Raw genomic sequence first — 25,300 nt, 5'->3', positions numbered from 1 at the left:
GAATAGAGACACATTTAAAATGAGTGTAACATCTTCACAAAAGTATTAGCTCTGGCAGAATGTATCCCTTCTCCTCATGTAATGAAAAGGGAATTAGAAAGCATCAGTGAGAAACCAAATTAATGCAACAAGCTACTGTTAATGTACGAGCTCAGTAACCTCACTTTTTATGTTTTTTTTTTTTCTTTTTTTTTTTTCTTATTTCAATTTCAAATGCACATAATTAATTACTGCATTTAATCTCTGTTCTCCCTCCAGTCTGCAGCAAGCAAACCAGCACTTAATGGTGTCAAAGCTCGTGTCAATACGAGACAAAAAAATATATGGGTTCTTGTTGTACAATTTCTAGGCATCTTTGGTGTAGCTAGTAATTAAGATGTGATTGGAAAGAAATTAAATGATATAAGTAAGTTGTTAGCATCACCACTGACTAAGTATAATCAAGATCAGACTGTACATGAGATATTGATTGCCGCTTGTTTTTTGTAAGCATAATTGTAATTGTAGCATGTCTTGTCTGTGCATGGCTGGACTTTTATTGTTATAAATATCCAATTGAAGCAAGAGATTAAATTCAGTGCAAGCTTTAAAATGTCTGAAATAAGGAGTGTGACACCCTTACTTTCATTTGTTGCTGTGAAGATTTAAATAGAACATGAAGGAATACGTTTCTCTTGCCTGGATTAGATTACAGTTTCTGTCATAGTCGTACAAGGCTAGCAATCTCTGGACATGAGGCAGGTTTATAGCTGGAGCCAAATGGCTCTGCAGTCTCTTGGGTTGTGTCTGGCAAAGCCCACAGGAACTTGCCTAGCCCAGAAGAAGCTAGTTGTGCAAGACAGATGGGCAACTATATATGCACAGTTTAACTTCTTGCATAAACTCTCCAATTTATTGACTGTAGGGTTTAGCCAGTGCCTAACACAGCAGGGTTTCAGTCCTAGCAAATCTGGAAGTGCTGCCAGTCCCAAATCACTGTGTCTGATTTTGGCTCATGTGCTTGTGACCACTATAGGACATTTGGACAGCTATCTCACTTGAAAATTTGGCCACACGTCTCATCTGTTGTATTTATGGCACAAGAAAAATAAAGACCTGATTGGGATGATTCATCCTTTCAAAGAAAATACCAAGAATTATAAGTAGAAAAATACGGTAGGTGAGCACAATGGTTAATTAGAACAGTTATGTAGTTGCTCTTTTTTTTTTTTCCAAATTGTTATTTAAAACCCACTTGTGCTTTTTCCACTCTGCACACAATTCTGGGCCTCGCTTTACCTTACTTCTGCAACCTCAGCACAGAGCAGCAGGGGCTGCCCGTCCCAGGGGAGTGAGGAGCTGGCTGCAGTCTGAAATTCCTGCAGTTTCGGGGCAGCTTGGCCAACGTCTCCCTAAATCCAAGGCTGAGCTGCTCCCAACCATTTGACCAGTGGGACACATTCGGCAGGACCAAATATCAGCACCCAGGGCAGTTAGCTCATGCTCAGATGGTTGCTTAGCCGCAAGAGAAAAGCATTTTTGAACCTTTTAGCTTTAGTGTTGTTTTTGCAAACCGAAGATGAAGCACGCTGATGAAACAAGGAGAGAAACTCTGCAGAGCTATTGCGAGCGCTGCCTGCTCTGCGCCACAGAGATGCCGTTCTCCAGCTCTACTGCTGCGCATCTCTTTTACTTAGTACTAATCAAATAATATGAATAGTAATTTTCCCTAATGGCATTGCTGCTCCCCATGTCTGGTATCAGAGATGCAATCAGCTAAACTGGAGCAGGATGGACGCTTGTTCCTAACCTATTTAGGGCACTGGGTGCTCTCTGTCCAAGCTGGATTGAGCTCTGCAGGCAAAGAACAAATGTAGGTTGTCTGAGAAGGGCTTCCAGAGCTGTTTCTTCACCCTCATCAGCAAATTTAGAACGAAGTTTGAACCGAATGCGTTCGGCTCGGGGAGTTGCCATGGTTGCAACACAGACGATCTAAATGTGGGAGATTATATAATCAGCCAGAATGACTATTTATACAAAGAGTTTAATTTAAACAAAAAGAGAGAGAGAGAAGCAAATGTGCTGCACAATACATGACTTTGTCACTTTCCGTTCCTGCCCGGCAAAGCTGCTGTAGCGCCGACGGTGTTAAATCACAGCACTCACACATCCGCTCTGCGAGGTGTTTGTAGCGCGCACTAAATCTAAAATAAAAATAAAAAAAGCATTAAGTAAAAAGTAACGGACCAGATCCAGCCAGGCAAGAAGGAGGTTGTTTTATTACACCTGGATCGGTGGCAGCATCTTTATGGCAGATACAAAAGCGCTTCTATAATTTTGTTGTTGTTTTACTATAGACCTTTAAAACCCACTAGCGTGGATCTCTCTTCCTTTCGAAGGATCATCCTCTGAAACGCTGTTGCAGGGACTAATTTGTCTTCCCTTAGGAGCAATTAAAAGTATCGGAGCAGATGCTGCGGCCCATAAGATGTTGCATGTGCATGGTATCTTCATCCCTTCTGTGCAATCTCCCAAACAGCCTCAGCGCCTACTGGACAGGGAAGTTTTTCTTGAAAAGCTTTTGTTGTGTTTGGTGCTGGGCTCTCGGGAGAGGCAGTGCTGAGTTGCAGCATGGTGCTCAGGGTGGTTAACATTCATTTTGGACAACCTGGTGGGCAGGGGCAGTCGCTGGTCTCCTGGCAGCGTGCAGTGCAAGCAGGAACACCAAGCGAGCACTCAGCGTAGCTTTGACCTCCCCATTAAGCAAGGTCTGTGAGCAATGTGCTTCTCCAAGTGACATCATTCCCTTCTTGTTCCCTTTTCCACCAACACAGCTTGTTCTGCTCACGCAGATGGTCTCTCCTGGCAGTCAGCTCCTCACCTGCTCCCTCGGGGCTGGTCGCTGCTCATCCTCCTCTTGCATGCATGGGGCACCGCAGCGGCAGCCGGGGACTGGCTGCAGCAAGGGTCGTGCCCTGTAAGTTCCTCTTCAGACAGCCCACAGGGCTGCATGAAATGGTCGAGCTGTGTTTGGAGCAAGGGGAGTGCTCCTCCCGGGGCTGGGACAGCCAAACTGAGCTGGTGCTGCCTTTGGCATCGGTCAAAGGAGCTGTTAGCGGGAGTGGGGAGCGCCCTTCTCTCAGCTCTTCAGTTCCCGGGGTGATAAACCTTCCATGGAGGTATGGTGCTGCTCAAGTGACAAAGAGAAATGGGCTGTGTAACTGCAGGGAGCAAGGACAGAAGAAAATCTCTATTGCAGACACAAAAATGATATTAAAAATGTTAAAGTTGAGCAAGTAAATCCAGTTAGAGGATAGAGATACACGGCAGAATACCTCTACCCAACGGGCCATGGAGGAAAGCGTGCGCCTCGTTTCATCCTTTACCGAATTTCTGGGGTTTTATTGCCTCGCAGCGGAGTGCGAATACATCAGGGCTGTGGCTTGGGTATGAATGGGCTCTTCTTTTTTGCAGAGCTAGGCCAAAAGCTGGTGTTTGACGCCAGCCCCCAAGGTCAGTGCTTTCCGTGAGGGGGCCGTGAGGCAGCCCTCACCCTGAGCCACGAGGGCAGACCGCAGCGGCTGTCTGGCGAGGAGTCTGGGCAGACAGCTCCAGACTGGGAGGAAAATGAAATCAATGGCAAGGAGTTTTCCCTGATGGGTTGTGCTGTCCTAGGAGTTGCACCGTGCCTCCCTGCCGAGACAGATCGCGGCTGGCTGAGGGCTGCAGCACACGGTGCCTTTGGTAGGACACCCTGCTGCCTGCCGTTCACTACACATCCTGTAATCTGTGTCCCTTGCCAAGGTAGGGGTCACCTCCTGTACTGTTCGGAGTGAAAAAAAGATTTGCAAACACGGGCTCTCTTCTGTGAAGTCCGTTTTCATTTTAAGGGAGTGCAGAGAGAAAGCTCGCATTTATAATTCAAGCAGGGAAGGCAGGCTCTGCTCTGGCTTTCTAAACTGAAAGCACTGTGTGAGAGGGGCCTTGAAGCAACCCAAAGCAAGTTCCTGCTGCTCTGCAATAAATCTCAGCAAAGAGGGATGATGCAGCCTCAGCTCTGGTTTTGCGCAGAGCCGCTGCCACAGGAACATTAGGGGTTTTTAAAGGTGATTAATGGCGCTCTCCCATACCCTCAGCAGCCGCACGCTTGCTGTCTGCAGGGCTTGTTTCAAAGTAAGGGGTGTTTGAGAGCCGGAGAGCAGCCTGCTGCGGGAGCAGGACATGAGCATCCTCCCGGTGCTCAGAGGGCTGCTGTGGCCATGCCACCACCACAGCCTTGCAGGGAGCTGGAGGTGTGACGTGCCTGGGTCCCCGGCGACTATTTGGTGGTTTCTCCTCCCGTGGAGACTCTTAGCCAAGAGCTGTAAATGCTGCTGCTGCAGGCTTACTGCTGTGCCTGCCTTTCTGCCACAACCCTCTTGGTAAAGATAGCAATCAGTTGAAATAGATATGAGAAGGGAGCCTTGTGTGAGGTTACTGGCCGTGGGAAGCGTTTCCCATGCACTTGCTGCCTGCCGGCCGCTGCTGGCTTTAGCTGTCGGTCTGGAGAGAGGAGCAGTCAGAGAGAACAGTCCTAGCTTGATGTGCTTTCTGATCAAGGTCGAGGAGGAACTTGTCCATTATTGTTTCTGCTGCACATCCTGAGGCGTGTCTCTGACACCCCCTGCTTCCTTTGAGTCGTGCGTTGCGTTGGAGGACGTCTCTGGTGCTGCGCCTCGGTCCTTCCAGCCTCCCTTTAGCAACAGCTGTGGGTCTAGAAAGATGAGAACAGAACTGGACAGGTCTAGAACTCAGGGAGCCTTATAAAGTCCATAGCTTCCCAGGAACTAGCCTTTGGCAAACAGCAGGTCACTTGGACAGGATTTGTGATTTAGAGGTCCGTGGTGCTGGCATGTCAGTGGGGTGAGTGACCCATGGCTCAAAGGAGCTTTTATGGGGTGACTCGCCTGACCCAGCTGTGCTAACACAAGTGAGCATCACACCCTAAAAATACTTATTTCTCTCCTTTGACTTCAAGGGCTGTCCAAGATGATGTTAACTCCATTAGGGCAAAGATTCCTACCCTGATGGACCAACTCCATAAGTCTGCTGTTCTGAGAGAAGTTCTTACGGAGAGATCATGGATTAAATTATTCGAAGGCATTTTGTTGGTTTTTATTGAGCTGTAGGGCAGTATGCTTTGCATTGATTTCATTTCAGACATTCCTTTTCATCAGGTGTCTTCCCGACAGTCTTTCATGTTTATTTCACGGTCCCCCAAATCCTAATCATTTATATATGTTTCCTTAGTGGCACTTCTGTGATGACATGGGATTGTACTCAGTGTCTTAAGAGGTCCTTTCTCATCTGCTCTTTTATCTTCCTAAAGCTTCATGTTATCTAACAAGTACTTCAAACTGAAGTCCCATTCTCTTTTCTTGTCTTCTAAATAAAAAGTATGAATTAAGCTTAGTCCAAATCTCTGGAGGAATTTTTTTCTGATTGACAAGTCCTTGCAAACATGTCCTGGGACCTGTCTGTTCTGCCTAATAAATCATCATTAACTCTCACCAGATAAAGAGAGATTCTCTTCATCTGACAGGGTATCAATTCAGTTGCCTTAATGTATATAAGGTTTTAGGTCCCTCCACCAGCAGGCTCCAAGAAAGGCTTTTTGTCAAGTGAAAAATGGAATTCGTGAAGCAAAATTCAGCTGCCAAGTTTGCTGGTGATGGACGAGGCAGATGGGAATGCAGCTCTTTCCTTCTCTGCGTTATTGATCCTGTGGCTCTGACCAGCGTAGCAATGTTCTCGGCTCAGTAAAGCCGAGCAGAAGTGACCTAGGGGAGCAGTGATGGTTTAAAGCCGGTGTCAAAGCCAGAGCTGTCTTGGGGAGAACTCGTGGGAGGTCAGCAGCAATGGCAGCTCTAGAGCAGGTCAGACCTCACAGGGCCACAGGTTGCAGCGTGGTATCTGCCCCGTGCCTGGCAGTGCTAAGCAGAACATCATTTTCCATTTGCTGGGCCACGTCATTCAGGAATCAGTACATGGCATGCCAGCCACAGTGTCAGTGCTCATTGTTGACCAGAACTGTCCTGTGCTGGGCTTGAGAGATTTGCTCTGCTTGCTGGGATGTGTTCTGTGTTACCTGCCCTTCCCTCCAGTAAGTCCCACACTTCTGGTGGCCGAAGTTTTAAAAAAGCAGCACTGTGCTTCTCTGCCTAGGCTAGGATTCTGCAGGAGGCTTTCTGACATGCAAAGAAATTAAAGCTAAATTAAACTGTGCTGATAGAAAAAATAAATTAAAAAAAAAAAAAGTAGCTTAGCATGTCAGTTTGTACTACCATTGAATACAGAGTCCAGAAATTTCACTGATTCATTTGCTTTCCTTTGTTGTCTCTCTTGGTCTTAATTTTGCTTAAACTATAACAGTAGATTAAAAAAAATCAAACAAAAACCATTACTGTTATGTATAACTGCAAGCTATGTCTTTTTGCATTTTTTTCCCACAAACTGCAAGATTAAAAAACAAAAAAGGCATTGGGATTTTTTTTCTAAACTTAATCCTTTCCCTGCAAGAGCTGAGCTATTAAGAAATGCACCAACTGGAAGCCGTGTCCTGCACTTGCAGAAATGGCAGTTCTGAAATCGCTGCAGTGTTTTACTGCTTCTACCTAAGTAAAGGGATCCTGCTTAGAAAAATCTATGCATCGATACCCAAAGCAGTTCATTGTCTATTTGCTAGCTTAGCTGCTAAAGCAGAGAGTTCAATGTGGGTGAATCTGCAGGGAGGCAAATGCCACCTTGCGCCTGCAACTGGGCTGTGGTCTCGGGGGAACACCCCAGCGGGATTTCTGTGCTGCCTGTCAGGTGAGACATGGACAGGGAAGAGGTCGACTGGGTGTTGCCTCGCAGAGTGCAGCACTTTGAGGAGATGCCGATGTCCCAGCTGCAGGTTGGTGCTTTCAGGCCCGCGGTGACAGTAACGGAACCGGGGGAAGGCAGATGAGTGTGCTGAGACACTTGTAATGGATTGTCTCGAACAACCAGGAGTGATTAAAAGGAATATTCAAGGATTTTCTTCCTGATTATGAAAGATTTTAACAGTCATCCTCTTACAACTGGATTCGAGATAAACCAGCCTTATTAATGTACCTACAGAACTTGCTTCTCAGGCTTCCCTGGATGCAAGCCCAGTTCCTCAGGTAAACTGAACGTCTGAGCCTTTGGAGCCCTGCCTCTATAAATAAATGAAGATTATTTCTATTGTATGGTCCAATTCTTCAAGCTTTTGACAGGGCTTTTAAAGGAAGCTACTTGAAATCTATGTTAAAATAGAACATAAAAATTAAACACCTATGTCCCTCAAGGCTGTGGAAGTACCTTTGCCCAGTACTTAAGATTATGAGAGCACAGCAGTGCAGCCAGGGTCTAAACCCAGCATTCAGGGAGCAGAGCTGCTGCTTGGGGTGCCTTGGGGGCTTGAAGGAGAAGCACTAGGTGGGGTGTGGAGCAAAACCCCAAAGAAACACATGGCAGATGACCTCCAACCAGCAGAAGAAAGGAATATTCAGCAGCTCACATGGCGAGGCTGTGTTAAAAAACATAGTCTGGTTGCCCAGATAAAGGCGTCATTGTATTGGAATGTAAAAATTAGGAGTTCTGTTCTGTTAGCCTCAGTAAAGCTAGTGCAATGGGCAGACTTGGAGTGAGAGATCTCGTAACACTCCTGTGGTGCAAGGTTAAAAGTCAAGCTGAATGTGTCTGTCATTGTCCCTCTTGCTGGAGAGACCCAGAGCTGACAGAGCACCAAGGTATGTTGCTTTTCCCATTCCTCAGCGAGAGCAGAGAGAAACAGCCTTGTGGAGTAGGAAGTCATGAGTTCTGCTCCTTCTGTGTGTGTGGCACGCCCGATAAAATTCTGTGGGGTTCCCGGTAGCACAAATACCGACGGAGTTGGTTGAACATCACCTCCTGCTTGGAGCCAGGCTAACTGCACCAAACCAGCAAAAGCAAAAAGTAAAGAAGCCTTCCAAAGTCGAGTAGAATTCATAGCAGAAATTAGACTAGACTTTATAGTTCGTGTTTCTTTATCAGGATCACGAATTTAGGCCTCCTTTTGTAGCTTATTCTGCCATTTTCGGTGTTTGGGAAGGGGTTAAACAAGTGTTGCTGTCTTACCGTATGCGGTGGCTGTATTTTCTCATGGCTTGTTACTGAAACCCCACATCTGTTACCTTTCTGTTGATAACAGCTTCAGATTCACTGGCCAGTTTCCAGAGCAGCACCTTTTCTTCATCACTGTCTGCTTCTGTCAGTTCATCTCTCAGTCATAAAAATTATAAAACAAAGTCCACTGCCTGTCTACTATTGCTTCCATTAGAGACGCCCTGCACTTTCATTACAGGGATCTGACTTAGTAATTTTTGGCAGACACGGTGTTTTACAAACCTAAAAACTCCTTGCTGTCACTAGCTGACCCTCCCTACGCACTTGGGAAATTGCCGTAACTATCTGTGTTTGCAGAAAAGCTTGCAGGAAGCTCAGACAGAAGTGATACCCCAATTTTCATTCAGGGCTTGTAATTTAGGTGTCTTGTTAGCTGTGCTCCCAGCACTTCAGCCTGAGTTTTGCTGCTGTTCAGTCAGCAGCTCTAACAGGATGCACGGCTCCTTTATTCTGCTAGAGACAGGGTGTTGCTAGCGGGATGTCCCCAAAGGATGTGCACACAATAGCATATCTAAAACCTGAAGCTTAAGTCTCGAGTGATGGACAAGGATCTTAAGGAACCTTGCAGATCACCTGGAAGAATTTCAGTGTGCTTACGACCTCTTATTACCTGGCTTTCACTTACATTTTGTCCCTGTCTGTGCTCTTCTCCTACAGTAAATCCACAGCCATCTGCTGAGGTGTGCTGTGTCCCAGCTAGCGGAGGTCTGGTTCCTCGGTATTGCCTGTGCTACATTATTGGATCCTGTGGTTCAGTTTATAACCCCTCATATTTTCCCTGACTCTCTCCCGAGGAATAGTGCTTCTGATTAATTTTATTAGTAGGTTTATTTCAGTTCAAAATGAGGCGTGGGTTTCCAACTGACAGAAAATAGTTCTCTTCTTAGGGTATAACAGTGTAGTTCAGAGATGTATTATCCAGAGAAAATGAGAGGATTTTAAAGGTTTCTCTAAAGGTAGAAAATTTCAAGCTTGATTAAAAACAGACAGAAAATAAAAAGTTCAACAGCAATTCCAAAACAGAAGTTGCAAGGACTGCTTCCGTGGGATCCTGCTACAGGCCCACACTCACAGCGAAACCGTCCTGAACACGAGGGTTGAAAAACATCCAAAGTAGGCGATGGTGTACAAGATTCAGAGGTTTCCAGACAGAAGGGTTGTGAGAAGTTAGGAACTTGGTAAGTGAATCCTGAGAGGAAGGAGCAGTAAACTCAGTGGCAGTCTTTTGATCCAGGACTGTTGCACCAAAATTTCCATCAAATGTCCCTCCCCCCCTCCCCCCAGCCTTAAGCAAGCCTGTTGATCTTAATTTCTTCCTCTTGCCTTGCAAATAGCTGAAGGAATTGTCCATCTAATGATCAATACCTGAATTCTTTCTTGTTATCCGAAGACACGTGGTACTCTTGATACACGGAGGACTGTTCCTCACAAGATGTTTGCTCATTCTCATTTGATTCCCACCTTTACAGCTGAGCTCCTTTTTTTTTGAATCACGTGCATTGCCCCTGATACTAGAAGTGCTGTGACCCCTATATTTTGCTTAAATTCAATGATCTTCTTTACCAGCCCATCTCTTTTTAAAGCATTCACAGAGCAAATTATGGAGTCTCATGAGCAACCAAGTCTGCCTGTTCGACCATTTTCATCAGTTTAGTTAAAGTTGTGAAGACAGAGAGCAGAACTCATTTACAGAGAGCTGAATGTAACTTTTGTCTCTGCCTTGGCTCCAGAGAGCTCTTAATACTGAGCAATTTCCTCTCATCAATAGCTTTCTTCAAGGTGGTGCTCATTTTACTTGGAGTGAGCTTATGTGCATTCATCTTCCTCAATACTTCATTAATCACACAGGGGAGGTCTGTTGTGGAGGATCCTGCCTGAAATCCTCCCTGCTCTCGTGTTTGGTTTCAAATGGGAGTTAATGGCTTAGTGTCTTTGTCCAAAACCACTACGGAGCGGGGAGCGCCACGGGGAGGCCTGCGGGACTGGAGGCTCTGCTCACAGTTGCTGACTCCACCTCGACTCTCCCACCCCGTTCACACCGGGAGCTTCCATTAAAGTTTTCCAATGTTACAAAATTTAGCTTTGCTTGATTCCAATCTCCTCTGCGGTGCCTTACAGAAGTGCCTTACTTTTCAGGGTTGACAGTTATAGTAATTGTCTGATTGAAAGATTAGATTGCTTTGTGGTTAAGACATTGTTGACAGCTAAGTGTATTTAAGTTTATTTGCATGAATTATTTTCAGGGGCAGAGTTAAGTATAATTGTTTGCAACACAGTTTGCGTATGGTATACATAGACACACAGTTCATATGAAATACTTGTGATCTTTGTGATTTTTTCTAAATGGCAAAGGTTGAACTAATGCAGAAAATTAAACACAAGCAAGTAACCTCTTTCCCCAAGAGCTCTAATTTAGGCTGACCAAGTGTCCTGCCCAAGAGTTACAGATAAAAAGGTAAAGACGTATACCATAAACACTTTGCACTTGTTACATGTTCCTGGTGTGGACATGCACCGTGTGTAAGATAGTCAACTTTTCATCCTTTACCAAAAGGCCGTTCCTTTTGGTGTCACCTGTGGTAGCACACAGCTGAACAATACAGGGAGATCGTTAAAGTCCAGCTAGAGTATAAGACTGAATTTCTCTCTTATCAGAGAGCTTATTAAATGATCAATTATTTAAGACTCCTCAGCAGCTCATTGGTGAGTCCCACACACCAAGGCGTACCTTGGAAAGGAAGAGGCAGTTGCTCAAAGGAGGAAAGGAATTAAATGGGTTCAGAGCCAGTCATAGTTTAAGACAACTTTAAAAGCATTTTGCATGTGGAGAAAAGTATTGTGAAATTCCAGAACTGGCAGGGTGAATAAGCATTACCCATTAATATCTTTCATGTTATTTACTTTTTTATGAAGGAAAGAACTAATGTCAATTTTTAGCATTAACAAATACAAATGTATCAGGCCCTAAATTAGCAGAGGATTGATCTAATGAGACATAATGTTTTCTCATTTGTCTTTGATTTTTTTTATTTATTTTTTTTAAGGATTCAGAACACCAAGCTTTTTGACACAGGCTAATAGATAGAAAGTTCACTTGTGAACTTCAGTTTAAATTTAATTGTAAGTCATCAGGAGTAGTGCAATTATATTACTTGAAAAGAGGGTTGAAATAAGGATGTCAGCATGACCCTGCTAGTGTTGCACACTAACTAGTTAAACAAACTGCTGGGAGTTGAATTAATAGACTCCAGGCTGCTTAGTCCCATGGCAACAATCAGCCTTAAAGATCTTTTTAACCTTTCATTAGAGATATAGGAAAAGGAAAAATAGTTACAGAATTGAAGATGTTGGGTATTAAGTAGGGCTTTCATTTTAACAATATCCCTTAATCCTTTTTCCTTTAACTATTGAGATAGATTTTTTTTTTTTTTTTTCCTAAGGAAAGCCCAAGTTTGGAGACTCAGGTGGTGCAAAAGCAATATTTGGGAGAAAAGAGCAATGAACAGAGATAACAGAGCCGATGTTTCTGCTGTTGCTATTGTTCCTGTTGAAATCTAATTTGGCTTCCTTGAAGGAAAACAAAACAAAACAAGGACACCCAAAAGAGGAGGAAGAAGAGATCTGCAAAGAAAACACACATCCTCTGTCTTCTGTGGGACAGAGTTTTCCTGGCAGTCTTACTGGTGGAGAACCAGCTCAGCCTCTGCAGCAGTGGTGTGCTGAGCTGATGGCTTTGGTTTTAGCTCCATTTCCAGCAGCAGATACCGAGATGCTGCAAAAGAGTTAGGGAAGCCTTGCTTGGCTGATGCTGTCTTATTTGTTCTACTAGAAGAAGAAAGTGGAAATAAAGACCAGAAAATACAAGTAGGCCTGTGAGTACTAAAAATAATGAAGCCTCTTTTTCACTGGAGGCTGATTGAATTTTTAGCCCAAGAAGTTTATGGTGGAAGGTCTTGCATAGTTAACACCCTGTACTGGGTCTGGCTGGAATGTTAACTTTCCCGGCAGCAGCCCATTCAGTGCCGTACTCTGTACTTGTAGCTGGAACAGCAGTGTTATCACACCAGTGTTGTGTCTACTGCTGAGCAGCAGTGGCACAGCATTGGGCCTTTCTCTAACCCTCCTAGGGGGTGGGCAAAAAAGTGAGGAGAGAAACATCACTAGGGCAGCTGACCTAAACCAATCAAAGGGATATTCCATACCATGTGGTGTCACACTCAGCAATAAAAGGTGGAAACAGGAAGAAGAGGGGAGGGGTGGGCTCTCGTTGAGAAGACGTCGGTCCTCCTCTCGAACACCGGCTGCGTGCGTTGAGGCCTTGCTTCAAGGACGTGGTCAATCATCGCTCATTTGTGGGAAGTAGAGAGTAATTTCTTTCCTCTGCACTTCCATATAGCTTTCATTTATTTTGTTTGTTTGTTTTCCTCCCTTTTTCCCCTTTCCCTTTTATTTCCCCTTAGTTAAATTGTTTAGTTCATGGTAGTCTTTATTTAATTATTATAATTATTTCCCTTTAATTAAATTATCCTTATCTCAACCCGTGAGTTGTTCTTTGCTTTACTTCTCCCCCTCCTTATCTAAAGGAGGGGGAGTGAGAGAGCGGTTGTGGGGTTTAGCTGCCCAGCACGGTAAAACCACCACACACCCTTCTCATACACTGGCCACTTGGTATCCAGTGGCATTAGTTTACACTCCAGCCTTTCACTCCATAAGGGATGTTAATCAGGAACATAAATAAGGCATTTCTCTTTCCCTTACTCTCGGTGTCCTATCCTCACAAGACTTTTGAGGATCCAGTTATTTTTGTGCTTTCTACTAATCTGTCAACTCAGACTGAGATGGTCCTACAGGCTTAGAAGTTGTAAGTGAGGTGAGGGGAAGGAGAAAGGCAGCAGGATCACACGAGCCTTGTTTCCATAGCAAATGAGGCTACGATGGTGGAGGAAGAAAGAGAAGACATATGGCAAGTGGTGAGAGCAGGAACCAGCTCTCCTTCCGAGGGTGGCTTTAGGGTTTAGTCATATGCTGGAGACGGTGATGTAATTTCTCTGAATCAGCCAAGATGCTTTTCAGGATCACATGAAGGTGCAAAAGGATCAGGGACCCAGTAAATGATATTTGCTCTTAAGGTGCTTCCTCCTCTTTTCTATCCATTGTCACAATACCTAATTACCTCCCTTTTACTGTTATTATTTTTTAAAGATCACCAAATTCTGATGGCTTTACCTATTTTTGAAGATCATTTTTTCCTGCTTTTGCAGTTTAACATGCTATATAATGACAAATGTTTGTTTGCCTCTTCATCCAGTTGTATTTAATAGCAAGTAGCCTTTATTATCCTTAGACCATAGACCTCTGCATTACAGGTTGTGAAGGACTGTAACAAATATCAGGAATTCATTGTATTAGGAGAATGGCCAGGGTGCACGTCTGCAGTTCTAGTGGAAGAAACCTAATAATATTGCTACATTATATAGATGGGATTTACTACTTGCTGTTTACTACTAATAATCTGCTTTATAATGTGTTCTTAATTATATTCATTAAAAAGAGCTCAGAAAAATCTTGTTTACAGCAGCAATGCACTTATTGCCAAAAAAGCAAAGCGTTTTCCACACATTCTCAGGAGAAAATAGGTTTTAGATACACGACTAAATGGTTTGGATCACACATTGGAGCCAGCCAGAAACAGAGAAATGCTGTAAAGAACACATGAAATTTCAGTCCTGCACATATAGGGGAAGAGAGGTGATTCTGTGTACCCAAACACACCTGGTGGTTGGAGAAGGTCTGCTTAGGTCTCAGCCTCCTGTCAATGCAGCATCATTGATCTGATGGACCCATGGGGCTGGGTTTCCCCCACCCACCAGGACGAAGAGCCCTTTTGGGAGCTCAGCCCACCAGAGCCTCCCCAGACCCCACCACATTTTGGGAGCTGCGTTTTCTGCCTCCTCACCATCCGACCCCAGCATCAGGTTAAACCCCGGGGCATGTGGGGTTGCTCCTGGGGTGGAGGAGTTACGGCGTGAGGGGAGGTGCTCTAGGGCAGGTGCTGTGTGTCTGCCCCACGTGCCTGGAAGATGATGAGCTGGAGAGGTGCATTTCGTGACGTGCCAGGTGATATCATCACTGCGAGGAGAAAACCAGAGCGGGTCCTTCGAGCCGTGGGCAGCGAGAGGGAGGGAGAGGCTGCCTTTTGCCGAGTGGCAAAGGGTGAATTAACACAGCGGGGGAAATCGTCGTGCTTTGCGGTGATTGTGAAGCAGAATGGCAGTTACCTGCCTGTTTTCTTGAGGGATTTGTACTGAGCAAGGGGGAGAGCTGCTAACAGGATTGCAGGGCTGGGGAGAGATTTGGGAGGAAGGATCAGAAGAATTAAATGTGCAGTGTGTAGCGAGGAAAGATGGTAATGAATGGATATATCTGCCTGGCTGCACAGTGCCAGCCGCTTCAATGAATTTAGTTAAGGAAGAGAAGCAAAATAGCTGGGTTATCATGATTCTCCATCCTGAAAAATACCTTTTTTTTTTCTTTTGGTAAAAAATGTCAGGTAGCTTAAGCAAAGTCTTCCTTCCAGTCCTGTGGGACTGATTTGTTCCCCTGGGTCTACTTTTGGGATGATCCAGTGGTGATTTAAATCACTGGCAATGCTTTCTTTGACCAAGATGCTAAAACCCAACTGCTAGAACCGAGGAGGAAAGGAATATGATAGAGCTCTGTATATCTTGAAAGTTTTAAGTGCTAAAGTGAGAGGAGGGGGGTTGTTTTACACAGTACAAAGAGATCTATTTAAGCTCAAAGTTGCACTAAAATAGGAATTTTTATATGAGCCATAAGAGTGTCAGATGGCTCAGATAATAATAATATCACATAAAATAAAGTAATTGTATTGTATAAAGGTTGTCAGTTTATTTGCAACACATCTAGTCATAAACCTGATCATTTTCTGTTAAATTAAGGTTGCACAATTTGCCTCTGAGCAAGAAATAAAGGGGCCGGTACTTTTTATCTTGTATTTATTGCCTTTTTTGTCATTGGATTTTTAAGTCATTAACTGAAAAGCAGAATGACAGACATTCACTTGCTGAAAGACAGCGTGTTACAACTGAAAAAGTTGTCAGCCTCAGAAAGTTGTTCCTTTTATTTATTTTTTTTGAGATCATTTGGATTAGGGGAGAGTGCCCAGAGGGCAGACGGGCACCGTAAGCGGGCACAGCCGGGAGGGTGACAAAGCGGTGCCTCTTCTCTTCACTCAGCAGCAAGTCTGATGGCTTCAATCTCAGAGCATTGTATAAAAAGTCTGTTTGGTGGCCTGCATTTAGTGGCACAGCAAACAGCCACTTACTTTTATTTACTCTCTGGATCAGGACATACATAATTGTCAGAGCTTATAATAAAATCTTTAAATCCTTTTTTTTTTTCTCTTCTTTTTGTCCTTGCTAAATAAGTTTAAGATTCCAGCCCTTCAGATCAGTGAATAAGGAAGATAAAGTAGGAAAGCAGAGAAAATACTTGTTGGCAAATGGATTAGGAAGTGGAGAACTCTCTCTATATAGGCTATAAGCCCCAAATCAGATTTGATAAATCAAGTGATATTTACAGGGCTCTGTAGACTTCGATATTGCAAGGAACTGTTACTCTCATATTCATCTCAGCATGCAATGTATTCTGAATATTAAATGGCGATAGATCAGTCTCTTGTCAGTCACTTGTCACATTTCTGAAAGATAATAGATCAGTAACTTGATTAATAAACAAAATCAGGATAAATTTCTATTTGCCTAGAACTGCATGAAGGATGGGTTTTATTTATTCATTTATTTCAGGATTACTTTTGGGTAGCAAAATATACTTCATGCACTCCTCCCCTCCCCTCCCCTCCCCTCCCCGTTGCACCCATGGTCACATGTGCCAGAACAGTGCAGAGCATGGCTGAGATCTGCTCTGAGACTCACAGGTGATTTTCTACACTGTGTGAAATTATTCAGGCTAGAAACGGGAGCAGGATTAGAGCGAGGTCTCCACCTGCAGCATGTTCAGCCAGCATGCCCGGGAAAGCTGCACCAGCCTTGTAATACCTTCTGCTCTGAAAGCACGGACCTGCCCTGCGTGGGGTTACAGGGAAAATCCTGCTGGGATTCAAGCTCATTTAGCTTGCGGACATTTGTTTCAGGTTTCTGCAGTGGCGTAGATGATCTGTAAAGCAGCCCCATGTGTGGTATGCTGTACAGAAAGGACACACCACAGGGAAATTATTTAATTGAGAAGCGAAGACGTAGCTTCAGCAAGCACAGTGTTTACAACACACAAGGTTAAGAGTTTGGTGTGCTCTGGTAAGGATTTGGACCAGTAGAGAAGGCATCACCGTTCTTATGTTTTTCTTATATTTTTTCTTCCTTTCTTTTGTGCTTAGTGCTTAATTAAAATAAAACGTGGCATAAAACTGCCTTGCTTCCTGCCAGCCTGTCACCAGCAGCACAGTGCAGAGCTGCGAGCAGCAGCTCTGGGCTCAGGGTGACAAAAGCTGCTCTATTCCTTGCATCTTTCGGGGGAAGGACTTCCCTGATATTCTGTTCCTGCCCCAAGGAACAGAATTCTTCCAGGTTTCCTGGGAAATTCAGTGCAGAAGTAGTTTAGTAGTTTAGACCAAGTATGATGAGCTGACTCGTTTTGAGGCTATTCATGGCTTTTCAGGTGTATTGCAGAGCTACCCTGAGCAGCCCGCTGCTCTTTGTAGAGAATTTTATCTTCCAAATGTAGGTGCTCTAAACTTCAGCTTTGATACCTGTTGTGCACTGAAGCAGAGGCTGCTAACAATATTCAAATGACTTACCTATTCACAACCAGCCCAGTTTTTACTTTAATCGGGGTCCAACAGCTAAAGTCCTGTTACCTCCCATATAGATATCAAAATAACACCACTTACCCTGATAAGCCAAGGATTATTTCACATTCTCTTTTTTTTTTTTTTTTTCTTTTCTTCCAGCCTCCCATGAAGCGTACAAGTGGCTGCGGGAGAATTTGCTTGAAAAAGAAAGGTAAAATACTTTTGTCAACTGAGTCTATAACCTGTCTTAAAAGCCTGGATTGAATTGCACAGACAGGATATTTCTCCCTTGTAATTATGATAATTTTTCATTATTATCACTATCATTTAACTGAAGATATTCCCTGTAGAAGCTTCTCTTGCTGCTGCCATTCACCAGTTTGCTTGCAGATGTATTGCCAGCACCTTTTCTGGTGTGCCCGGATAATGGAGGGATAAGTGAAGATTGGCTGGGCACAAAGTTTGTGCAGCTGCAAGCATGTGAATGACCCCATCTTGAAAATGCCCCCTGTAAAGCCCCTTAAAGGAGGGAAATGTTTGTGTAAGGAAGCTGACAGGTCGTAGCAGAGGGCTCCAGTTTGGCTCCGAGGAATGAATATGGTGTGGTGGGACACGCACCCTCGGCGCTGAAAATCAGGCCCCGGACATGTACAAATGTGTCCACGTGATGAGCCTATTTAAAGGGAAACTAATTAGAAGTATAGACAATCCACCTTTCTTCAAATGAAATTATTGTACTCTCTGATCCATAAATCTGACATTTATCCATATTTATACGCTATTGCTTAGTGAATACCTGATTAAGGAATACAGCTGCCAAGTGAATAAATTTGTTGTTAATCAAATGGTACTATAAAGACAGATCATCAGACCTATTAGAATATATTCATTCAGCAGATAAATCTGTGTGTTGCTGCCTGTTAGTGCAATGTGTAATGCAAATCTAATTGTTCTTTGGAGCTAAACCTTGAGCTTTGCCAGAATAAAAAAGACTTTGCATGGATGCAGATGAGATGAAATCCTATATTTTTGCTGAGGGCCTGAGAGCCCTTGGCGTTATGTCTTGTATTGAAAGTAAATTTTATCCTAATTGAACACTAAAGACTGAGGAATGCTTAAGTCTGTGCACTGAAGATTTTACTGCAGTATATAATTGCCTCTCTCTTTTGTTAGTGTATCTAATTCAGCAGTATAAATTACCAGCTTAATTTTTTTCTTATTGTGTGATGTGCTAATACTATTATTTTGTACTGGTGAGAATTAGCAACTGGCATTTACGTTTATAGAGCCTTTCATCCAGGGAAAATCTAATAACAACATTGGTCTAAATATTACATTAAAGGGCTGAAGCATGTTGGAGATGAGAAGATAGCCTGGGGTGACTGGTAAATGGCCACAGTATTTACAGGGACTCTGCAAAACACTACAGTGACTTTCAGGAGCTTTGAAATGCTGGCGCATTTGTGAATCCAGATTTGAAGTACTCTTCGCAGGATTGTGCTTTGTATTGAACTATGACAAGTATATTTGTGCTTCAGATATTAATGAGGAGCGGATACAGCACTTCTAAAATGGTCCATAATGTGAGTTGCCTGCTCTTCTCCATCAGGCACTGATTCTGCCAGTAACAGAGATAACTCCAGTCTGCAAAATCTTCTGCCCATGCCTTTACGTCAGTCCCTTGCTGAATCCAGGCAATGTTTTGATAAGAAATGCTACATTCACACATAGCTGAAGTGTTCAGGGCAGTTTTATACTCAGCACAACCCATTTTACCCTAGTCCTGTACAACACATGCAAAACTTGCATAAAATATGGAACCAGGCAGATGGCCCATTTTTTCACCTCCAGCCTACTTTTATTTGTATTCTTCATCTACTTTTCCCTTCGGTCTACTCCTCACCTAATGAATATTTGCCGATGGCAGCGAATGCAGTAGTCCTGCTTTAGGTTGCATTCAGTCAGAGCTGCCCCTGCTGGGTTTAGTTGTGTCTGTGGAGAAGGACATGGCATGAAGGGAAGACCAGGAAGAAGAGAAAAGCTGGTAGAGACTGAGAGAAAAAGGGGAATGTCTCAAACACTCAGCAGGAAAAATTGGGTCAGAAAAGCGGCTCTAGAAGGCAGGATAGCACTTGTCAGAGGCCCACCTCCTGGGAAGCATCTGAAACATCTTTGCTCCCATGGTTCTGCCAGTGGGAAGGGAAGACCTTAGCACACACACCTGAGCTCTTTCCAGAAGGTTCTGGAGCACCAGCTGCACATTTGAGGCAGTTAGTGTATGAGATCTCATCGCCCAGAGAGGGTGGGGGGTCTCCTCTGGAGATATCCACACCCCTCCTGGGTGCCATCCTGTGCAGTGTGCTCTATGATCCTGCTTGGCAGGGGCTGGGCTGGGTGATCTTCAGGGGTCCCTTCCCACCTCGGCCATGCTGGGATTGTGTGGGATGAGGCCTGGAGGTGAGACCATGGCACTGCCTTACAAACAATGCAGGCCCAGGGCATGGGGACCTGGTGCTGCCGGCAGGCCCGGAGCAGAGGCACCACTGGAGCCCATGGAGGTGATGGTGGTGGTGGTGGTGATGATGATGATGATGACCTGTCTCTTTCCTCTACTCCTGCCTCTGTTTTACTTTCTCCCCCGTGTGTTATGTGCCTCTCAGCCCTTTGTAAAACAGCAAGTATCAAACAGCTCCTGTTAGACAAGTAGCTCCTGGTAGAAACAATGAGGTTTAATCAGCTTCTGCCATCTCTGAAACTTCTCAATGGGTCGTTTGTTGTTATCTTGCCCAAAGGTACTTCAGACGTGGTAGTCTCAGAGAGGAGTGTGCAGGATGGCTCTCTCTGTCCCACCACAAAAGCTTTTGAAGGGTTCAGGTTTGCAGCTGCTTGCCCAGCATCGGGGATGGGCAGAGCAGGAAGCTTCACTTCCCCTGGTGGTGGAGGGCTTCGGGGGGGATGGAAGAGTTGGGACCTGCGCTGGAGCTCTCTCCGAAGCCCTTACCAAGGGCACAAGGCTGGTGCAGGGGACACACTGAAGAATACAGCACGTCCAGGGAAGGGTTATAGTCCATTGCTCATCTCCTGGAGCGAGGTGGAGGAAAGCATTGTGGCTGCCCTGTGCTCTGCTCCTGGCACAAGAGCGGTGTCCCGCTTCATCTGCTACCCAGCATGGGGTGTGAAATGTAGTGGCCTGTTAACTGTGTTTGTCGCTTACCTTGACCATCTCACCTGAAGCTTACCTGTGAATTTGCTGTTGCTGGGTTGCTCTGAAGAAACCTTTGAAGCTGTTCCAGGAAAAGTTTTTCAGGTCAGATATTCTGGGTAAGCTGTTCTTAAATCCCCTTGTTCTACTCAATTCAATGCCCACCAGAACTGTGGTGGGAAATGCACTGAATGCAATTCAGGGTGCTTTTTATTGCCATGGATGCCCCTTCCCCACTGCTGATCCAGCAAGGAGATGGCTGCAGTCAGCTCCTCAAAGCTTGAGACAAAAAAAACCAATAAACTCCATGGAGATAATCAAGACTCAAGTAGACAGGGAGGTTCTTTGTCTTCCTTTGACCTTTGGCATTCCTATATAAGCATGCAGATGTGTACATGCACACATGCTGCAAGTACTTCTTGAGTGCTTGGAGTGGGTCCTGGTGGTGTCCCTGCTATGTGGGGACCTGTCCTTCTGCTCCCAAGGAAACTCTGTCTGTTACACAGAAGTTTTCCAGTAAGAGTAATTGTCTCGATGAAGGCTTTAGATACTCTCTTTTTTCCTAATATGTATTATCTTTCTCTCTGGTATGCATTCAAAGTCTTGATGGGCTTTGCTCAAAAACTTGCTGAGAAGCTTGTCTTCACTGTGAGAAGTTTCAAGTGAGATTTGTTTTGAACTCATCAGCATTTCTCAGGTTTACATTTAAAAAAACTGAAATGTTGGTGAGAACAAGAAAAATCAGTTTTGAAGAGTCCTGGCAGTGCTGCAGTCTGCCCTCATGCCTCAGTTATGCCAAAAGGTCATTCTTTTAATTTCAGGAGTTGACAAAACAAAACTGAGAGGTGCTATTTTGTTTGAGAATACAGGGACTCAACTGTAGAAAAATTGGAAACCTGTATTCGGAAGCATACAATGCGTATAACCTTGGGAAAAACAAGACCTCTCCTGAAAGCAGTGGGTGACACTGGCAACAGAGAAGAACAAGTGAGAGTTGATTTTTGGTTTTTTTTTTTGAGAGTTGCATATCAAGAGGAAAGAATTGGGGAAAAAAAAAAAAAAAAAGCTTATAAAATTCAGAACAGACAGAACAGGAAAGATTAAGCTGTGATTATAAGCATGCTGCGTGAAGAATCAAGTCGTGCATATGCTGCGGGTATGCAGAGCTCTGAGATCTCACGTCACCGCCACCCGTCTCCCTTCCTGTTCATCTTCCTTTGTGTCATCTGAGCCTCCATGGCAGGAAAAGTGTGAAAAGACCTGTCTGCCGCCTCGCGTTTATATAGCAGCCAATGCAAAGGCTTTCAATACCAACTGGAGTTTCCAAATACTGTTGTCATACAAGTTCACCCCTCCTTTTCCCTGTACTTGGAATCAATATGCATATAGATTAGTGTTCTAGTATTTCACCAAAGAACATGCAATTTGAGTAGTTTTATAATTTCGGTTCAATTTTCAGCATCATTTCGGCTCAGCAGGACCTCATCAGCGGTCCCGTTGTGCCGAGCCATCACAGCTGCCAGCTGACTCGGTGGGCACGGATCCGTGACAGCTCAGCGGTGTGGGTGCCCTGTGCCCCTCTGCCCAGGTCCTCGCTCTCATCACCTCCACCTGAAGGCCACCGCGTGTGCTGCTTCTTGCTGTCTCCCACGGAGAAGAAAGATGTGTGGAAAGGCTGATGAAACTGCAACAGTAGCAAGTTTGAGGAAATTATTGAATTCACAGTGATGATAATCATAGCCTGAGCAAACTGACTGAAATTAATGCACCAGCTGAACTGCTCTGTCTGCTCTGCCTTGATGTTCCTCATTTAAAATGAATCTCTCCAGACCTGAAGGCTGTTTGGAAACAGCTGATGGTGCCCATAATGAGGATCCCAATCTTCAAGTCTCCAAACTGAAATTAGACATATGTCCTGACATGTTGACATTAATTTGAGCTGTTGTAGCTGTAATGGGTTTATTTTGCTAGCATTTTAATAGAATTTCAGGGGAAACAGGCTTCGCGCCATGAGTTGAGTAGGGGAAAGGCTGTGTGCAGCCATAATTTCAAAGGTTAATTTGAAAATGTTTTTCTTGACAGAACTTTTCTGAATTGTGAGGTGACTTGAAAACACTGTATTGTAATGGCTGGCACTGGCTGGCGAAGAGGGAAGGGGGTGTCGCAGCAGGGATGCACCAGCCTGCCACCGACAGGGACCTGTGCCCAACTCCAGCTTGACTCCAAGTAACACACAATCATAAGTCAAAGCAATAAGAGCATTTAATTGGTCACTAGTGACTGTTTTAGTAATTTACTGTGTGGCATCAAAGGATTAAAAAAAAGGCCCACAAGGGAAAGCAGGCGAGCCATGGTCCTGAAAGTTTCCCTTGAGCAGGACCCAGGGGGATTCTCTGAGACGCCCCCACTGCTCCAGGAGCACTGATCCTGCTGGCGATCAGCCCTGCTGGCCCCCAGCCTCACAGAAGGCCCACAGACAAGCCAAAATGATGCCCAGCTCTTTGGTTTATTGGGTACCATCCAAATCCCACAACCTTCCCAAGGGGAGGCTGGATGGGGATGACTGCTGCCACACTCGAAATAACTCAGTTTAGGCCAATGGGATGCAGCGCCTGGCTGTTGTTTTCAAAGGGTAAAATGTCACTGATGGCAGATTTTTAACCTAGTGCAATTCAGCAGATATTTGATACTTTTATTTCCTTCTGCTGACTTTATACGGTGGAACAGGAGGCGGTTTGCACAGATTAAACAGTATTCTGTCTGCAAATTAAAATCAATAACTTATTTATAGGGCTGCCGATGTTCCCACAGCAAAACAAGCCTGCCAAGTGGCTGTAAAAGTCCCGAATCAAATGCCGTGTATCTCCAGCCCATCTACGCAGTTGGCTGTCTGTGGCCATAGATACAACACAACTTATCTAGTAATCGTATCGCCTGGTAATTGCAGGGCATAAATAAATATGATTCCTGAACCGCTCAGTGGTGGGGGTTCTTTCCAGATCTGCGTGACGGACAGTTATTGCCCGTGTACATTGCTGTTAAACCTAGTGTTGCTCATCGGGATTTTTCAGGAATCCATTTATTTTCATGAAAAGGGGCTGGCCAGGTAGTGCAGCATGTTTTAACCCCCTGGAGATGCTCAAAAGAGCAAATCACACAGCGGTATTGGGAGCATGACAAAAGATCGAAGCCCAGTAACTGGTTTTCTTTCACTGTTCCATCTGACAGCCCCCTGCCCACGATGGCAGCTGGTAGTTTAGGAAGATGGGTAGCAATGTTCAAGGGGAGTGCGGCTCTGCACCATTGGCACCCTGTCATTGGGTTCTTCTGGGGCTTAAAAGGCCTCTGAGATGGTGCAACAGTGGTGAGCTCACCAGCTGGGTAGGAAACCTGGCAGCAGCTTCAAGCAGGAGAGCAACCAGAAGTGCTCCCTCCTTCCATGAGCTGGCTCTCCCCATTCAGCTTTCTTGAGGTCTCTGGGCACCAAATGACCTCTTTTGAGTTGCCAGGATCTCTTGGAGCCTGCCCCAAGCCTTACAGTCTGTAGTGGTTTTACATTGAGATCCAGGGTATGAAGGCAAGTGCTTACATGAGAATTGTTTTAAACAGTTTTATCCCTCTGAGTTGTGAAATGAACATCTTGGAAAGGTGAGCTGTGTTTTCAGAGAAGCTTAAAATAGGAATCCCATATTTAGGTTGTGCTTTTGGTGGGCATGATGAGATTTATTTACCAGAGACTGCATGAAGTAAATAATTCTTAGAGGCTGGCCGGTCCAGAAGAACCAGCAAGTGCTTCAACGTACAGACCTGGTGATTTATCAACAGCCCAATTTTAGACTCTTTTCTGTCTCTTTCAGACTGAGACCCCAGCCGCTAGCAGTTTCTGTGAGCTGTGGCTGAAGCAGATGCATATTGAGGTCCTTGTGCACTGGAGCTGTAGCCTTTCATTCCCTTTGCCTATGAAGATACGTTATCCTTAGGCTTCTGTATCTCATCTGAGACTGCTCAAATAGAGAGGAACTTTCCCATTGTGCTTCCTCTGCAGCCTTTGCAGAAGCCCTGCAGCTTTCTGCCCTTTGCTTTTTCTTCCTTCTGTGTTAGTGCTCTGGGCAGCGGCAGCGCCTGCTTTGTTAGCAGCGGAGGTGAGGAAGAAATCTCCCTTCCTCTGCCAAGAAACTGGAGTGAACGGGCATGGGAGGAGAGATGAAAATAGATGCAACACAAATTGTCATTTTGCAAAATGACTTTTTGCCAGAGCACTGCTCTGAATACGCCGCGATGCCGTACAGATGATTCTTGGCCAGTTAAATAACAGTTTTCCTCATATTTATTGCTCTTGAGTTGTGCCTGACAGTTTTATTGCGTGCAGACTGGCACATTATGAAAAGAAAAGTAAATAGGTCTGTGGAATCATGGCCGCAGTATTCCTGGTTTAGGGGAAAAGAACTTGCTGCTTTTACCGCATGTCTGAAAAGAGGAGACAGTTCTCCCTCAGTGTTTTATAGCAGCTCTCCCTCCCACCTCCCTCTTCTACCTTAAACAGTCTGGATTTGTTTGGCTTGTATAATTATGCAACAGCAGCTGATGGGATTTGAATCAACGGCATTATATCATTGCGAAAACTGCCTCGACTGATGGACAAGAGAGGCAACAGCCTGGTTATTTGCAAGAGCTATAAAATGGCCCGCCTGTGCCATGCACACAGAGAAGTACATTAGCTTCAGCTTTTTTATAATTCTTTGAGAGTAGATATACTGCTAAGGCACTTGAACTCTATTATGATGTCAAGCTTCTGTTATTTTCTATTATCCTTGGGACAAAAGCAAAAGAAATCCTGTATATGGTCTCATGAAAGAGAATGTATTCTTTGAAAATAATTGTGCCCGTAGCCCTTAGTGCACAGTTGAACCTATACAAATTAAAAGGACCATGATCAAAGTTAGTGCAGTATTTATTTAGGCTACGATGCCTCTTTGCAAAATAATTGCAATGACGGTACACACCAGCAGTGCTGAAAATGTGTTTTACTCTCTTATTTCCTTCCTCACAAATCCTGCAAGAAAAGATACAGCTATCTTCTTTTA

At 44.6% G+C, this 25,300-nt stretch overlaps 1 protein-coding gene across 1 annotated transcript in view; it reads left to right on the top strand.

Moving 5' to 3' along the window:
* Nucleotides 1–25,300, top strand: part of PTPRT (protein tyrosine phosphatase receptor type T) — a 573,321-nt gene that overhangs the window by 45,977 nt on the left and 502,044 nt on the right. Inside the window, exon 8 of the mRNA XM_084537660.1 lies at nt 17,174–17,225. Within this exon, the coding sequence (XP_084393786.1) occupies nt 17,174–17,225 (52 nt within the window). The remainder of the gene's footprint in view (nt 1–17,173; nt 17,226–25,300) is intronic.

The sequence above is a fragment of the Aythya ferina genome (genome assembly GCF_964211825.1).
Source record: "Aythya ferina genome assembly, chromosome: 16".
In the NCBI taxonomy this organism is placed as follows: domain Eukaryota; kingdom Metazoa; phylum Chordata; class Aves; order Anseriformes; family Anatidae; genus Aythya; species Aythya ferina.
Note: the sequence above shows the minus strand (reverse complement) of the source record. Positions and strands in the feature narration are given on the sequence as shown.